At 42.5% G+C, this 13,676-nt stretch overlaps 1 protein-coding gene across 2 annotated transcripts in view; it reads right to left on the bottom strand.

The window, feature by feature from the left end:
* Positions 1-13,676, bottom strand: part of nbas (NBAS subunit of NRZ tethering complex) — a 158,935-nt gene that overhangs the window by 52,810 nt on the left and 92,449 nt on the right. For both annotated transcript variants that reach the window (XM_034899544.1, XM_034899543.1), the window contains 3 exons: positions 10,364-10,614; positions 5,350-5,690; positions 3,439-3,654 (listed from right to left, as the gene is read on the bottom strand). In XM_034899544.1, coding sequence (XP_034755435.1) covers positions 3,439-3,654; positions 5,350-5,690; positions 10,364-10,614 — 808 coding nt within the window. The remainder of the gene's footprint in view (positions 1-3,438; positions 3,655-5,349; positions 5,691-10,363; positions 10,615-13,676) is intronic.

Consider the following 13,676-nt stretch of genomic DNA (forward strand, 5'->3'; position numbering starts at 1 on the left):
GCTTTTAAAGAAGTTAGATGTACAGCACTGCTGGTAATGCCGAGCTAGGAGTTTCGTGGTCTGTCAGCTTTGAGAAAACAATCTGAAAGTACTTACTTAAAAAAAATCTTTGCACTTAATATATCCATCGTGAGGTACCAGCCCGAGAGCCTCCGTTGATTCCCTTTATACTCTGAGCAAAACATTGACACTCTTGGTATTGAACTCACCCAAAGGTGACATTCATATATGATATTCAGCGTATAGGGACATTCTATATTCTTGATACATGGTATTTATAGGTAGAATATCAAGACCAAGCTGAAGACTGAAGCCTGTCTGCTTTCTTACATAATGTTCCCTGTAATCTCTGATGTGCTCTTCCACTGAGTGTCATGCAGTCTGGGCCAGAAAACTTGAATTTTTCAAGTTTGACACAACGGTCGTCTCTTGGAAAATTAAGATATTCCAGTATAGACGTGGGGGAAGTACCTGCTGCAAAATTAGAGACAAGGGTATCATTGGGTGTTATTCATGAGTGAATGAGAGTTTAAGCGTCAGTTAGGGACAGTGGGTGTGGTGTGAAGACAGAGCTGCGCTATAAAACTAAGCTCTCAGTACTCAGTTCCAATTGTTTCTCATGAGGTTTAGGGGGAGAGAGGTTATAAGTGGCAGATTGGAGGCTTCTCCGCAGGGTTGCTGGTTTCAATAACTCTATTTTCCACTGGGCGTGACCATTCGCAGCCATTCACGACAATGCTTTATTATTCCACCAGCCACGGCGCCTTCCAGAAGCGTCTGTGAAGCGGCCCTCCGTTCCGCTAAAGATACACGCCAGGTAGATCTCCATGCATGCTGCAGGCCGTTTGGACAGCAGGGCAAGAAGTGAAACAGTATCCAGTCAACTTACCAAAATACACCCCCAATATCGTATATGTCTCTGTTACCACACAACAGATGACAAAAGATTCATGTTGGAGAACAAAAAACATTATAGACATCACAGACCTTTTTTATAAAGACAACGCCAGAGAAGAGAAGGCATGGCGTTTAACTGTAGGAGTGCCTGGAGTGGAAGGTAGAAGCTAGAGTCCTCACGATACGATATCCTCACAATACTGATGTCATAAAAATATATTATTGTGATTTTCAACATACTGCAATATTCTGTGATGTCCTGCAATTAATTACTTATTTGCCAACTTTCAAATTATGTCCCAAAAGAAAACTTTGTCAACATTTGTTTTATCTGAAAAGATACATTTCTCTCTTTCTTCATCTCAATATCATCGCCACGGAAAATATCCCAATACTATTATTACCCCCCACCCCTAGTAGATGTTAGCTTAATAAACAAGTAATTGTTCCGTAAAGCACAAAGTAGAGACAATAAAATCTGTGCGTTGGCAGGCGAAATGGCCCGCTGTGGAGACGCCAAACCGGAACGCAGCGCGGACATGCCCAGCAGAAAATCGGGATAATGATGCTAACCATGATCCTCAGTATCTCCAATTTGTTTCATCTCATCCCTCTTCTCATTTCCTGTCATTGCTCCACTGTCCATTTAAAAAAAAATGGTGGTGATTTTGTATGTTACAGCACCATGAAGGTTTATCATCATGGGCATGGCTTCTATAATCTACTGTTTTTTCTGTAGAACGGTTTATTGTTCATAATATCTAAAGGACATGGTTCTAATACAAAAGTTTACTAACTTCTATACAATATAGCTGCAGTGTGTAATTTGCTGTCCTCACAGCAGGCCAAGGCGCCTGTGGTGGATTCCTCTACAATCCACTATTATTCCCAGCAGCTGGTCACGTCCACGTGATAAATGACCACAGTATAGCAAACCAGAGCCTAAAGGCCTCCTTCTATCTATCTCTTTCTACCTACCTGCCCTTTCCTGGTTCTCAGATCCTTCTCATCTATCTCCAAGGATGTAATCCTTCCCTGCACCAGTAGAAGGAAAGCTACACCGTAGAGGCTGGACTGTGTGTCTGTGTGACTTAAACGTAGGCTCTGCCTTGTAATGTTTGTATCTTCTTCACTAATTTGTAGGAAGCAAGATAAAACAGGGACTAAATATTACAAAGATCTTCATGTCTCATGGTCATTATAGCAACACTGAGCTCACCATATCATAAGGCCGCCTCTCCCTGGACACACACAAACACACACACACGGAGGTGACACTGGGGTAAGTCAGTGGAACTTTGCTTAATGAGATACAGCATGGTGTACGTACTGCACATACAGCCAAATGGCATGGCTCATTTCAAACAGCTGTCCATAGATTTACATTAATGTACCCTTGACTTGTCGCGTGAGGCTGTGAAGAGTTTAGTCAAGCAGAACCAACTCAGGAAGATACCACACACGCACAAGTCGAGACAAAGTACACGCAGGAACCATCTCTATATGATTGCAGGCGAAAAGGATGTGAGTGATCAAGTGACTATGGGCGTTATTTTACCGATCTAAGCACTTGGCGCAGGTGCATTTAGGGCGTGTCCAAATCCACTTTTGCTAGTTTGACGGCGAGAAAAAGGGGGCGTGTGCCGGACGCAAAGTTCAAAAGGGTTGTACTTCGTGGCTTAATTAATCATAAGTGTGTTTTGGTCGTAACATTCAATAAACCAATCAAAGAGAAGAAACTGATCTGCTTGAGTATAAAGTGAAAGAGCGCGAGCAAATCATATAATACTATTTTCCATTGTAATATTTTAATTTTTTAATCTTTTGTGTGTTTGTGTGCTGCTGTGTTTGCGTCTGAGCTAGCACTGTTCAGGAGTTTAGACGCATTTTAATTAAGATCTGTTAAATTGACAATGAAATGCTGCGCTATTGAGTTGAGACCAGGTTTTAGTTAATGGCACAATCAGTTCCCACTGCCTCAAGATACCAATACGGCAAGAATGCACTTGAACACACCTCCCTATAAGATCAGCACCCCCATGGGCACAAAGATGGGCCGCAGGTGTATTTGCTAATAGGTCTTATAATAGCAACAACACTTGCGTCTGGCTTTGCGTCTGGCTTCGCTGGCTGGCTGCGTCTGGGTGCAAGATAGGGCCCTATATGTCCGTTGTAGATGGACATTACATTTTTCACATAGAGTAGGTGGTTAGTTTTATCCAAAGTAAAAATTCTTCCCTTTCAGCCACACATTCTTTTTTAATTTTTTTAAATTTTTTTTAATTTTCAAATGGAAGCTTAATACATTTCCAAGATTAACTACAGTACTAAAGCAATCCAGCTAATGAAGCATTTTTTTTAAAGGTAAGCAGGCAAACATTTAACAGTGTTTCTATGTATACATAGTGTATTTGACATAGCAAACAATTTGGGTGTCTTAGTCCACACACTAAGTCCACACTTTGTTTGTTCTTTTAGACTTCAACACATTACATAACATTATATTTGTAATAGCGGAAGTGTCTAGAAGATGGCGTCTACCTGCTGGCTTTCTTTGAGTGACAGTATGAAGGTATGGCTGAGAGTGTCCAGGTGGGCCTGGGATTGCTGCAGGTGTGTTAGAGCCTCATCCAAAGTCATGCCTGCTGGGTCTGTTCCTTCCTTCTCCCCGGTCTCTCTCTTCCTGCTTTTCTCGCCCAGCTGGCGCAGGGATTTGGTGGCTCGCTTTATCACCTCCGACCTCGTCTGGATGCTCAGCTGGAGATGAAATAGGATGGATGGAAGGAACAGAATGAGGAGGAGGAGGAGGAACGGGATAAGGATAGCAAATTGGGGTGAGGGTGGGGGTCAAATTGTGCAAAAAGAGGGAAAGAGAGGTGCACAACTCATGTTTATTAATTTTAAACTTATAACTTATAAACCTATATCTACCAGCCTGGTGTAATAAATTATATTCAGTGAGAGCAGCTTAACCATTCATGGGTAGAAGAGAGGCCCTTTGGTTGTAGAAGGTTTTACTCTATTGCATGAAAGCACACAGGCACTAACAGGCCCCACTCATACATTCACACCAGGAAGACACTTAAAAATCACCCAACTTCACATCTCCACCTACCTCACACACATGCTACTTATACTTCTTTATTTTCTCGATTTATTGACTAAGACTGACAGCAATTTTCTCTGACAGGACGATCACTCAAATGGAGTTTCCTGACAAAACTGCACAATTTGAAGGCTACGTGTATAATCATTTGTGTGTGAGCAAGAACATAGTCTAATGTTTTAGTTGTGAGTGGGGACAGAATTAGATTGACATCCAAAATTAGTCAAAGCCTAGGTTTGAAAAACAGGCAAAGGAGGACGCTTACACTATCTATCTAAGATCAATACTTCAAGGGGGGGATGTCAACCTTCTGTTTCCCTTCAAAATAAAGGTCTTGTAGGCGGTAACATAAGTCCCAGTCATAAATCTTACCCCTTGGCCTCATAGGAAATGGATCACTCCACTGTGTGTGCGCGAGCACGCGTGCGTGCATGTGTGCGCGAGCACGCGTGCGTGCGTGCGTGCGTGCGTGTGTGTGTGTGTGTGTGTGTGTGATAGGTCAGCAGTATTCTCTGTGAGGAACACGATAGAAAAAAAGGAATGGAGAGCAGGAGGGAAGAGGGAGCATTGGGTTTCGGAGAGATAATCTGAATGTTAAAAAGCACAGTGGGAAAGCAGTGCCTGCTGGGAATTGGAGTTTAATTGGCTCTGAAGAAGAGAGGGATCAATTAGCTCTCTGGGAGTTGCCGGAAAAGAGAAAGTGCATAAGACAAAAGTGCATGGGAAAAAAAGGAAAATCTTGAGAGGAAGAGTGGCAGTGAGCCAGTGTGTGGGGAAAAAAACTCAGTGGGCTACTATTGACAAGGTGGGCTGAGGCACTTTAAATCCCCTGGAAGACAATTTTTCAGAGTGCTGTAATTATAGGTCTGACATTTCTCGTGCAATTTTATAATTTCTTTTATAAATCATGACTGGTATGTGCTTCGAGGGGAAGGTGTGGATATGAACAGAATGATGTATTTAAAATCAGAAAAGGGCTTTTGTCGGTCCAAAAATGGAGCCAAGGGGAATGAGAGACGACCAGTCAGAGGATGACGAGCACAGTTTGATGATGTGTTTAAATTGATTGGAAATCCCCACAATCCTGTGGGGTGTCTGGGTCACCCCACCCCACCCCTGGGTCATCCTGTCTGGGTGGCCGCCCGGAACCAACTACCATCTATGCTGCAATTACAAATTGTCAGTGGGCCAAACCCCCACCAGCTCCCGTCTGAGCCTCCTTCACACTATACTGTGTGTTACTATAATTTCTCTTTTCTGTCTGTATGGCATACAGGAATTCCTATGAAAGAGATGGGTGCATTTAAAAAAAAGAAAAATTCAGATACAACCAACTTTAGGCTTACATGTTCAACTGCATCAGGAGAGAACGTGATGCTATCCAGGAAGTGGACAGCGTCAGCGAGGACCAGCCGGTCTAGGTATTTGCTGCAGGTGTCGTACGCATGAAGGTAGTCTGGGTCGCTCTGTGGGGGTCTCTTCAACAGTTGGGGGTCTCCTTTCCAAAAGAGCTTTTGCAGCCATACTGCGTGGACTGCACTGGGGGAGAGTGTTTTCCCTCCACCACCAAGCACGGGCAGCCGATTGGCAAGTTTGGAGATAGACAGTACGTTCTGACTGGTCAGAACTGGTTGTAGGGTCAACAGCGCATCCGACGATTCATCAGTCAGCTTCCGGTAGTTCAAACCTGCCGGAGACATAGTTTACTATTTAGAAAAATTACTTTGTTAATCATTACACGTATGCTGCAGAGATTTGTCTACTACATTTCTGACATTAAAATAAAGAATACGACATCCAGACGATGTGTTTTCCACTTCACCCGATCCTCATAGTTCTCGTAGAGCACTGTGCGGAGATGAGCAAAAAATAATCAATCCAATCATCGTCTTTGTACACATGACCTACTGGGGCTCACATATTCAATGGTTGAAATATTCAACATGTACTATGATGAATAAAAAATATGACCTTCACATAATAGATTTAAATTATGGAATATATAGCTACTCTTTAAAATACAGATAACGTACTTTGAAACAACAAAAGGCATTTTTTAGGCATTGTATTTACAATATTATTTAGCATCTGTTTACTTGCAGAGGCAAAGCAAAGTAGCTGCATTGTGTGGGAAGAACGACTATTCAAACAAATGCAGCGTATCCAACACTTTTCAGAAAGTGGCACTTTACTTCTGCATTCACATACGATGTGTGCAAAACATCCAGCACTTGCAGGGTAATTACAGTGATATGATATGCAGAGGTTGTTCTATATTCCATTACATGACAGAAAAGTGCAAAGAGACACGCAGACAAGAGAGCAAAAGGTTCATGTGAACTACAAAGATAGCCCGCGTGTGAAAGCGGGGCCATCTGCATGCAAAGGTGTACAGTTTGGCTATTGATATGTGTGTGCGTGTTTCTCCTTGCACTGCAGTACTCTGTGTGTGTGTGTGCGTGTGTGCGTGCATGTGTGTGTGTGTGTGTGTGTGTGTGTGTGAGTGAGTGTGTGTGTGTGTGTGTTTGTGTGTGAGAGAGAGAAAGAGAGAACAAGTGGCGTGCTTTTGATCTCCAGCGCCATCAGACAGACACATTACTGTGGCAGCACCACAGCCTGTCTGGGCCTTAAATATTTAACACTGGTCTGCCTGTGGGGAGGGCTCTGTCAATGCTGCTCGGAATCCCTCAACCACACACACACGCACACATATCCAACTCTGAGCGTGCACACACAATACTTTCAGACAGGCCCAGACGGACACTTAGACTGCAGATAAGAGTTACATGCACTTACACATGTCCTCTCTCTCTCTGTCTCTCCCCTGCCCCACCCACTCCTCTCTCTGCCTCTGTCTCTTCCACAACCAAGCAGCATCTCATCCCCATCCTCAAGAGAGCCCACTCAGACAGTCACCTGGTTTCATGTCTGAAATTGTGATAAATATTGGACACACACCACCTGTCTCTACATCGTCTGAATGCCTTTTGTGGGCATTTGTGTGTGTGTGTGTGTGTGTGTGTACGCTTGCTTGCTTGTTTGGGACTGTAAATTAGTCATTTTGATTGTGTGTGTGTGAGAGCTTGCTTGCTTGTTTAAGACTGCAAATTAGTCATTTTGAGTGTGTGTGTGTGTGTGTGAAATACAGTTTGGACAGTGTTACTTTTTAGTCACTGTCACAAAGCCAGTACGTGCCAATACATCAGTTACTAATCCCTTGGGTGACGTACACACATACAGTGTGTACATACAGTATGTGGGATACACACATACAGTATGTGTATACAGTATGTGTGTACACAGTATGTGTGAGTGCTAACGTGTGTCTAGTTTTCTTTTGGCTGCAGCTGTGAAGTTGACAGTTTGCTAATCCCCTCCCCTGAACATTGTTGTCACAGCTTAGCAACTGCAACTAGGCATTGCAGCCCTGTCGACCTTGGGATTTCTCCTCATGATGAAGTTGTGTCCATGGAGCTCTAATAAGAGTACAGCTGGGCAATGCACCAATATTATTACAAATGATCAATATTGTGGTATGGGACTAGATGTTATTTTAGATTTTGGATATCAAATATGGCAAAAGTGTTATCTTTTCCTGGTTTTAAAGGCTGCATTACAGTAACGTGATGTCATTGGCCTGTGCCTTAAAGGCCGGTTTATGCTTCTGCGTAGAATTGATGGCGTACCCCCGCAGACCCCTGTGCTCTACACCGGACCCTACACTGTAGTCTGATGTGCACCTCTCAAAAATGTAACTACACGCCGCGTCAACACAAATCCCTCAGTGGTGGCTTGGTAGAGTTCCATTTCCCACCGACTCATTTCTTGGTTCTTCTTCCACATAAACAACATCAAATCAGGGAGAGGGTTAACCTTTACTGCTAAAGATGTCTCACTTTGGTCAGACAACACAGGAAACATTTTGTTTCTCTCACTATGACTCTAGAGTAAGCACTCGCTGCGCAGCTAATTGTCGCCACTCTCTCACTTCTTCCTCTACCACATACTCCCCCCCCACACACACACACACACATGCCAGCTTGACGCACACAAGTATAAACACCAGGCCACTTATGTAGGCCACAGCAAAAGCTCTGCGTGGAGCCTCCGCAGAAGCATAAAACGGCCTTTAGTCATTATATCTACATTACCGATCAATGATTATTTATCAAAAATATCATTGTGTAAATATTTTTTTCAAAGAACCAATACCCTACAATCTTATTGCAACATATAAATTGTGTTATTTTGTCCGCACAGTCTTAAGTAAGAGCAACAAACTTTATGCAGCCTGCCCCTTTTTTCTTATTCAATTTCTGGTTTGGTCTTCCAGCTTCTAAATAGACCCTTTTCACAGTAGACATTTCGACTTGCCAAAGCAGGAAAAGCCATTATCAATGTTATTTAATTAATGATTACCTCAGAACATTTAGGTGTTCCAGGACTTGACCCCAAAAAGATCTTGTTCATATACAGACATCACTTGTGTAGTAGTGGACTTGGATGCTATCAGAGTATAGGGTAGCATTAACAGTCCAGGTCTGTTTTTTATGTATTTGTGGGAAGTTACACTCCAGCAACTCCGGACAACATTAACTAAGATAGTGTAATGTTACAAACGATGGATTATCTTTTAGCACAATATCACGTAAGCTCACATTAGTTCAGCTAAAGACTGCGTTTTCAACCAACTCACATAGTGGACGTTAATAAATCACATAATAAGCTAGCTAGCTAGATAGCTAAAGCTGATGAAATCTGCCAGCAACAGCTGTCATTTTTCATCTAATTTTGCCTACTTTTGTCTGGAAATTGAAAGAATTGTTGAAAAGAAAAGACCAGTAATTTTGAGTTGTAAATTCAGCAATAACAACTCAGGGTTAAACAGTCAGTTTCTAATGTAGGGATGTGATACGGCAGTTGTGTGTGAGTGAAACTAAAATGTGTCAGTGTCAGTGTGAGCTCATAGTTAAAAGTGCATTTGTTTTAGTTTATGTAAAAAGAAAATGCAACAAAGCCTCGATGTGGATTAGTCAGAGGTGTGTGTATGTGATCTGCGTATGTGAGTGTTAAACAGAGACACGTGTCACCGGTAAAAGCTGCGATGTTATCAGGAGCAGAGGGAGGAAGTGAGGCGTGAAAACACAGCTGACACCCGGCTGACCTTTACTGAACTTCATCGAGAAATGACACCACCTCAACCCGAACACAAAGTTTGAGCACTCTCGCCGGACCGCTGAACCGGTGACACGCTACAAGCTGGACATGAAGTCCTTGGAGAGGTGTGCTGCCACAGATATTGTGATGTGAGATATGCTCTTTCCTGAGTCTGCGGTGTTAGCTTGATATTTAATGCAAAGGTTGATTAAAGGAGCATGTGAATAGTTCTGTTTGTGTCAATTCAGTTGTTTTATTTTGGAAACAAAGCTGGTTGAGAAAAAGAGGAATCAGATAAAGACAAGATGAGGAAGGGTTATGTATAGTTATGTATCTTGCATATTTAATTTGTCCTTTTCAGAGAAATTTAAGGATTTGTGGTAGGCACTCAGCTGTTGTATTTTTAAGATTCTACATGACAATCCGTGACTTGAGGTTATCTACCAGCTAGAAGGAATGTCGACATCTGTAGATGAGTCATCTATCATGTCAAGATGGATTATGTTCCAGTCAACACTAACTTGATTTGTTGACATTAAGGGCCTCCAGCTGATTTCCCACCAATAATAAAGGCGCATGGCTGACTTCAAGGCTTTAAATTAGTCAGTTAGGTTTTTCTTGAAGGTGCTCTAACCGATGTTTGGTGACGTTCCAAGTATGGTTAAACAAAACGAGACTGGTTTGCCCCTCAATCCTCCTCCTCCCTTCTGTGCTTCCCCCACCCCCAAATCCTTTGTGTCGTATGTTTGGTAGTGCAGGTGGGAACAGTTTGCTTTTGTTGTCATTTGTCGACGCAGGTCTGTCTACAGATACCGTATTTATTACAGTGTGTTCTGGGGAGAGATAGCTAGCGGATAGTGAGGAGATGTTGGCTGTATGTGACAACAAATGTTGTCAAATACATCGCTTAGACATCGCTTAGAGCACCTTTAAGTGCTACTGTTAATTGTTAAATGCAAATGAATGCCTTTCTTTATATACATCTTTCAAAGATGATTGCACAATCACTGTGTGGATGAAAAGTTGAATTACACACTAAAAACACAAGTAGAGAGTGTGTCAGTAGAAAGGCTAAGACTTCATCAGATTTTACATGCAAACTGCATCCATTGGTTAAGGGGTTACGTTTTGTGTGACAATAAGCTGCCCTTTGTCCATCCTGTAAACCACCTACTAGTTACGCAGTTGAAAAAACTGTCTTACCATTGGCAACAGCTCGAAGCTTCTTGAGCAGTTTGACATGGGACTCTGGCTTGATGGTGGTGGTGACGTAAGGCTCACAACCTGCAGTGTCTAGTAAAGTGTAGTAGTAGAGCAGGCGGCCCTGGTCGCTTCCCTCCACAGACGGCAGAACGTACTTGGTCATGTGGCTGCAAAAGGCCTCGGGGTTACACTTTAAAGTGTCGAAGAGACCGAGGGACTCGCTCCGGGATTCAATATCCTTGGTGGAAAGACTGGATGGGGATGAGGAGAAAAGAAGGGGACAAATCAGAAGTCAGTAAAAACCATGATGTTGCACCGTGTATGTACAACAATAGTTTAGCCTATCCCAAGTTGAAATATTTTACATTTACTGTTTTACAGCAAACACCAGCTGTGTGAGATATGTCTTCTCTACGGAGAACACCAATTGGCACACGATGTAAAACACTCAAAGGAGGAAGACAACTAGCACTGAAGACCATTTGGTTGCAAAGCAGTTTTTGAACACACCAGTGCAAAAACAGCACAACGATCTGCAGGCTTATCACCAAAGACACAGTTCTTGGAAAAAAAATTGAGAATGCATTTAAGGAACTTGGTCAGCTCTGACATTACAAATAGGACATGGAGAAGATAAAGGGAAACAACGTGAAATGCTCAAAGAGTGGAAACCGTCTGTGTGTGGAAGCGTATTCAGCGATTTGTTCAAGTCGCGCATGATTTAAAACATGTTTCACCGCTGAACAGAAAACAGCAGGGGTTCTGAAGAAGTGAAAAGAACACAACCAAAACACCGGAGAGAAGAGAATCAGAGAAGAAATACTCCGAGAACTGCAAACAAAAGTTAATAAACAAGAGAAGATACAAAGAATGAAAAGGGAAAGGCAAAGGAAAGCCAGTTGCTGGCAGTTAGAGCTCTAAGCAGTATGTGTGCATTGGTGCGTGCATGCATGTGTGTGTTAGCATGTGACAACATCAAAAAGGACAATATTTCCTCAGGGCTCTCCATCAGAGCCCCGAAAAGAAAAAAACAAACAGTGGCAGCAGTGTGGAGGCAGCTGACAATAAGCTCAATCATGTAAATAACACTAATCATCCTCACAACAGGGAATCTAATAAGACCGAAGTCAACAGAACAAGTAACTGTTAGGACTCTCTTAGTCACTTTCCCTCTCTCTCTTTCCCAAGTGCACACACTCAAAGGCAGCCCAATCAAAGTCTGATCATTATTTAAATCACATTAGCTCCAAAGTGACTGGAAGCCCAGAGGCAAGAGAACAATGGCAACAATTGGTCCAAGAAGGACTGTTTGAGGAGTGTTGAAAGTTGTTTCCTTGGCAAGTGCACACAGGCAGACATGCAGTACACAGGAGCGTGCCCGGTGTTCATGTCAGACTCTGCTTAAGCTGAGTGTGTTACTGTAGTTCTTCAAAGCCAGGTTGTCATCTCCTCTTTGTCTATCTTCTCTATCCAGAGACAAAAAAATAGTTTAGCGCCTCTCTTTGCCGAGGTTGTGATCACCTCTTCTTTTCTCTCTACAGCGTTTTGCATCTTTTTGTCCCATTGATTTTAGTTTTATCTACAGCACACGGGCTTTGCTACTGCTGCTCGCTCGCTGGTATTCCTCTTTGTACACAGCACAATTCCCCCACTCTATCTCTGTGGTGTTCGTGTGGCTGTAAAATCAGCAGCTTCTCATTACAATCTTTTCTTGTTCGTTTTCAAAAGCCGGAGCAAGAAACCGATTTAATACGGTGGAGTTTTTCCTCAATCCATCTCTCGTCCCCAGCTTACTTTTCCATATTCTGTTTTGTGTCTCTTCCACCATGTCCAAACTAAAATAGGCTTCTGATATTCTTAAATTCAGAGGCATATTTAATTGCCATGGTAATCTGACAGCCACATTCAAACTCAATGGGGGCTTTGGCTGAGCAGTGACGATTATTCAGCCCGTCATTGTTGTTTGAATCTATGCATGCTACAATATCTTATGATTCTGTTCCGCTAATTTATTTACAAATGACTGTCCAGCACGGGGTTGTAAAAGTGTCTGTGTGCTTTACACGGACATGGCACTCGTAAATAAAAAGAGAGGCATACAGCTGATATTCATTGTGAGGTCATTTTTTTCTGCCCATCACTCATTTATATACGACAGGTCCGCACACACACACGCACGCGCGCACACACACACACACACACACACACACACACACACACACACACACACACACACACACACACACACACACACACACACACACACACACACACACACCCCCCATCAGGAAGTGGGGGTCATACAATGTAAGGTAACTCAACTGTGTAGGACCTTATATAAAAAACAATTCAGCTTAATTGTGTATTAGCAGTTGCACTTACACACGGATAACTACTTATATAACGAGTCATCTAGAGGGGACATGATTATAACGGCACTTTCTACCAATATGTAGTGTAGTTGTGACATCACAACCATATGTAAGTCCTGATGACTAATTTAAAGGCCCAGTTTCCCGTGGATTAAGCATTTTGATTTCACAGTATTTAGATAGCACCTCCACCTGCTTTATAATAAAATGAAATCTCATTTTATACAAAATGGGACTTTTAAACCCTAGTTAACAAATTTTGCCATTTGAGGGCAGCAGAAAAAAGCTGTAATTACAAAAATTACATTTTATTACATTAGAAATTAGTGTGGGAAAGCTTGTTGAGTAGCCTATTTGTACACCTAGCTGTTAAGGAGCAATTTTCGTGTTTCATTTTTCTGTCCACCTGATGAACTTTAAGTCCAAAATTCACTCTCATTTTGGTTGTCAGACAGTTCCTTAGGGAAATATCTGGCTCTGTAGCAGCTAAATGCTCCACTATGTTCACCAGCTAGTCGCTACCTTTGTCTGACTGCCGTTTGGTGCTGGGCAGGTAGTGTTTGATGGGAAAACAGCTGCCCACTGCATCTCCAAAGGAGGCTAATGGGAGTAGTGAAGAGTGAACCAAATGGCTAAGGAGGCTGATGGAGACGTCATTTATTTTCCAGTTATTCATTCATAAACCAAAGTGTTGAACTCATTGAAATGTTCACCTGTTGTGTCTTGAGCAAGGTGCTGGAAAGACCACCAGACAGACCACCTGATATAAAGCCCTGCTGCTCCCTTTTATGTCAGGTTTTTCTTTTTTTTTCTTTTCTTAAGGAACATGTCATTTCCACAAAAAAAGAAGTTTTTACAAAGTGGCATGTGTGTTGTGGTTTGGGGTTTTTGTTGGGTTTGTTTTCCCGTTTCTGCCCCCTTGTGAATGTCTCAGTGTTTTC

Source organism: Etheostoma cragini, chromosome 18, assembly GCF_013103735.1.
Source record: "Etheostoma cragini isolate CJK2018 chromosome 18, CSU_Ecrag_1.0, whole genome shotgun sequence".
Lineage (NCBI taxonomy): Eukaryota > Metazoa > Chordata > Actinopteri > Perciformes > Percidae > Etheostoma > Etheostoma cragini.